The sequence below is a fragment of the Lotus japonicus genome, chromosome 6, assembly GCF_012489685.1.
Source record: "Lotus japonicus ecotype B-129 chromosome 6, LjGifu_v1.2".
Classification (NCBI taxonomy): domain Eukaryota; kingdom Viridiplantae; phylum Streptophyta; class Magnoliopsida; order Fabales; family Fabaceae; genus Lotus; species Lotus japonicus.
This window is the reverse complement of record NC_080046.1, coordinates 26,270,617-26,274,626: the sequence shown is the minus strand read 5'-3', so window position 1 is coordinate 26,274,626 and position 4,010 is coordinate 26,270,617. Positions and strand designations below refer to the sequence as shown.

The 4,010-nt window shown below is 44.0% G+C and overlaps 1 protein-coding gene across 1 annotated transcript; it reads left to right on the top strand.

Annotated features, from left to right (window-relative positions):
* Window positions 1–1,049: 1,049 nt before the first annotated feature.
* On the top strand, window positions 1,050–1,919 carry LOC130725155 (uncharacterized). The gene is made up of 2 exons (XM_057576406.1): window positions 1,050–1,286; window positions 1,374–1,919. The coding sequence occupies exons 1-2, from the start codon at window positions 1,050–1,052 to the stop codon at window positions 1,917–1,919; spliced, it is 783 nt and encodes a 260-aa protein (XP_057432389.1).
* The last annotated feature ends 2,091 nt before the right edge of the window (window positions 1,920–4,010 follow it).

Below are 4,010 nucleotides of genomic sequence, written 5' to 3'. Positions count from 1 at the left end.
ATTACTTTATATTTCTGTTGAACTTTTCCTATCATGGTTTGATTACTCTTTAGTTGTAATACAGTTGATAATTTTCAAATGTGGTTTTTACACACATGGGTGTGGCCACCGTACTTTTATTTCAATTACAAGTTCCATTTTAGTTATATCGGTTAATTGTTTTTATCCGCGCGTTTCGATCTTAATTGGTTTACAATTAAAGTTAAGAGGTTTTCAGTAAAACAAATCTTTGTCATTAATTGACGGTTAATAATTGAATCGACTAAAATTCTTTACGAAAACCCATGGTGTTTAGTTACTGTGTGACACTCAAGAAATCGGGGCGTTACATTGTGGTATCAGAGCTCCGCTTGAGAAACCAGAGCACTAGGGTTTTGGGCACACGAGTTTGGACTCGTTGTTGTTATGTTTTGATAAGTTTTTAAGTTTCCGCGGTGAGATTGAGTAGACTTGTTTGCTAAGATGTTTGCTTGGCTGTGTGATTGTCCGAATTACTATCATTACCGTGATACTTGACTTATGTTGTTTGTTTATATCTTAAGTTAATTACTATTTTGGGGCACTGACATTGGGTTATGGTTCTATTTCGAAGCAGGATGCCGCCGAGATAGGACCCAACCAATGCTCAGCTTGCTCAAGCAATGTCACAACTGGCTCAAGTGATTGCCCAGCAAGCTGCCACTGCTGCGGCTCAGACCGCAGCACAAAATCAGCGGGAAGCAGAAGAGAACACCAGAAGAGCTGAGGAGGATGCCAGGAGGGCACATCGGGCTGAAAGGGAGCTGGCACAGGACCAGATCCGTATGCGGACATACTTCAATCCCCATGGACCACCCAAGTTTCAAGGCGAAGCTGAACCTGAAAAAGCTGACTTGTGGATTCAGGAGATGGAGAAAATCTTTGAGGCTCTCCACACTTCTGATGCTGAGAAGGTGAATTTGGCAACTTTCATGCTGAAAGGAGATGCTGAGTACTGGTGGAGGAGCGCCAGACAACTAATGACAACCAATCATGTGGTTGTTACCTAGGAGTCTTTCAAACTGGCTTTCATGGATAAATACTTTCCCGAGACCTCCAGAGAAGAGATGGAGAACCAGTTCCTCAGGTTGAGACATGGGACAATGACCGTGGGGGAATATGCTGCCAAGTTGGAGGCTTCATCCAAGTATTTCCGTTTCTTCCAAGTGCGAGTGGACGAGGCGTATTTGTGCAACAGGTTCGTGAGAGGATTGAACAATGAGATCGAGAGGTCTGTCAGGCCGCTGGGAATCCGAGTTTTTCAGCAAGTAGTTGAGAAAGCTCGGGAGATAGAAGCCATGGAGAACAGGCAGAAGGGCTGCTCCAACAGTCCAGGACCAGTTTGCTCTGGATAGAGCCAATTAGGAAGGTACAGTGGTCAGAAACAAGCTGGAAGGTTTGACAGGGGCAAGGCGCCGCCAAAGAAGCCTTATCAGCGTCCTGCTGACAGGGTACCATTTGCTGGAAGGGGTGCAACACCTGTTTCTAAGGATGAGGTTGTTTCCTTCAAGTGCAACAAAAAGGGGCACTACGCGAACGAATGTGGAAAGGAGATCGTATGCTGGAAGTGTCAGAAACCAGGACATGTTGAAAGAAACTGCCCCAATGCTGCAAAGGCCAAGCCAGTACTGAACACAGCTAGGGGAAGGCGACCTTCTGCTCCAGATCATGTGTTTGCGATCTCTGGCGAACAAGTTGCGGTGACCGATGAACTTATCCAGGGTACGTGTATTATCGCTGGAACTTCATTAATGGTGTTATTTGATTCTGGTGCTACACACTCTTTCATTGCTGAGGAGTGTGTGAAGAAGTTAGGGTTGCTAACTGCTGACTTACCGTTCGATTCGGTGGTGACGACCCCTGCCGCCGATCGATTAGTTACGTGCACGGCATGCTTGTAGTGTTCGTTGATCTACGAGGAGCGGAAGTTCCTTGCGAACCTCGTCTGCTTAGGGCTCAAGGAGCTCGATGTGATTATGGGAATGGATTGGTTGGCACAGTATCACGTTCTCTTGGACTGTGCTAACAACGCCGTAGTCTTTCCGGATTCAGGCGTTACGGATTACTTGAATTCGTACACCTTGGGGAAGAGTTCACCAACATTCGTGAATTCTATTGTAGCGGAAGCGAAGAACGACGGCGATGTGCGTAACATTTTGGTAGTACAAGACTTTGTGGATTTGTTTCCAGAAGATATACCTGGATTACCACCAGTAAGGGAGACGGAGTTCTCTATTGATATCATGCCCGGAATGGGACCAATATCAATGGCGCCTTAACGGAGGGCACCAGTAGAGTTGACGGAGTTAGCAAAGCAGTTGGATGATCTCTCTTCAAAGGGATTTATCCGACCAAGTGTGTCGCCATGGGGTGCACGTGTGCTGTTGGTGAAGAACAAGGATGGGAAGTCCAGACTATGCGTGGATTGAAGGTATGAAAAACGGTAGAAAGGGGGGTTTGAATAACGTTTTCAGAATAAAACTTCCACCTTAAAGATTTTAACAAATCTTTCGAGAACAAAGTGCTTGAGATAAGAGATAGAAAAGCACACAAGGATTTTATCCTGGTTCACTTGATGAATCACTCAAGCTAATCCAGTCCACCCGTTAAGGTGATTTCTTCCTTCTTAGAATGAAGGCAATCCACTAATCAGGTAAATGTTACAACTGCACTTGAAACCTACAAGTGACTAACAATACACTGACTTAGCTCACACTAAGATTCACTCTCTTAGTCTTCTCTAGGATCCGATCAAACTTGATCTCCTAAAGGTAACTAAACAACTGTTTAAGAAAGAATGTTTACAAAGACTTTGCTTCTGAAAAGCTAATAGTAAACACAATGAATTCAGATGAAAGAATGCTTAGAAGGTTTGAATATAGCTTGCGCGTGTGAGATTCTTCCAACCGCATCTTTCAATCTTCAGCCTCTATTTATACTCCAAGGATTAGGGTTTGAACGCTGCATGGGAATGCTACCGTTGGAGGGCAGTTCTAGAAATTCCAGCTTCTGCTGTGGCTGAGAATGTTAGGTAGGTCGTCCGGATAGTACATTTGATTTTGTACTTTGGAAAGTGACTTGACCTTTAACCTAGTAGACTTCTGATCAGGGGAAAGCTTCATGTTGGAACTTGTGAAGCTCATTGATCAGAGTCAGAGGAAAGCAGAGAACCTCTGACCGTTGTACCTTCTGATCCTGAACTCAGAGGGTTGGTCTTCAGAGCCATCTTGCTTCTGGACATCAAAGTTTCCACTTTTCAGCTTCTAGATCTTCAGAGTCTTCTACACCATCAGAACATCTGAACCTTCAGAGTGTCTGGGTTGTTAGAACGTCTGGATCTTCAGAACTTCAAGTGACTGAGTCCATATCAGAGCTTGTAAGGCTTCAGATCTTCTGAAGCTTTTCTACTGTTTAGAGTGAACATAGATGTTGCGAAAGCGTTGCTTGGGTCACTCTTTAAGCACAATGCTTCTGATTTGTGTGAGATAAAATTGAGGTCAGAGCCTGTAAATAGCACACTCAGAAAAACACGTTAGAGTACCATAATTGTTCATACTAAAATGTTAACTTGTAATCATCAAAACATAGAGTTGTACTACTCGATCAAAACTTGATCTTACATGGATTACCGACAACTCAACAAGGTGACAGTGAAGAATCGTTATCCGATGCCTCGGATAGATGATTTGATGGATCAACTTCGGGGAGCTGTCATTTTCTCGAAGATAGATCTGAAGTCGGGTTATCACCAGATTCGAGTCAAAGAAGCTGACATTCAGAAGACTGCATTCAGAACTCGATACGGGCATTATGAGTACCTTGTGATGCCGTTTGGAGTTACCAATGCACCCGCAATGTTTATGAACTACATGAACAGAGTGTTCAGGCCATTCCTGGACAAGTTCGTAGTGGTGTTCATCGACGATATTTTGATCTACTCGAAGAGTAACGAGGAACACGAAGAGCATTTACGTCAAGTGCTGGATGTAAAG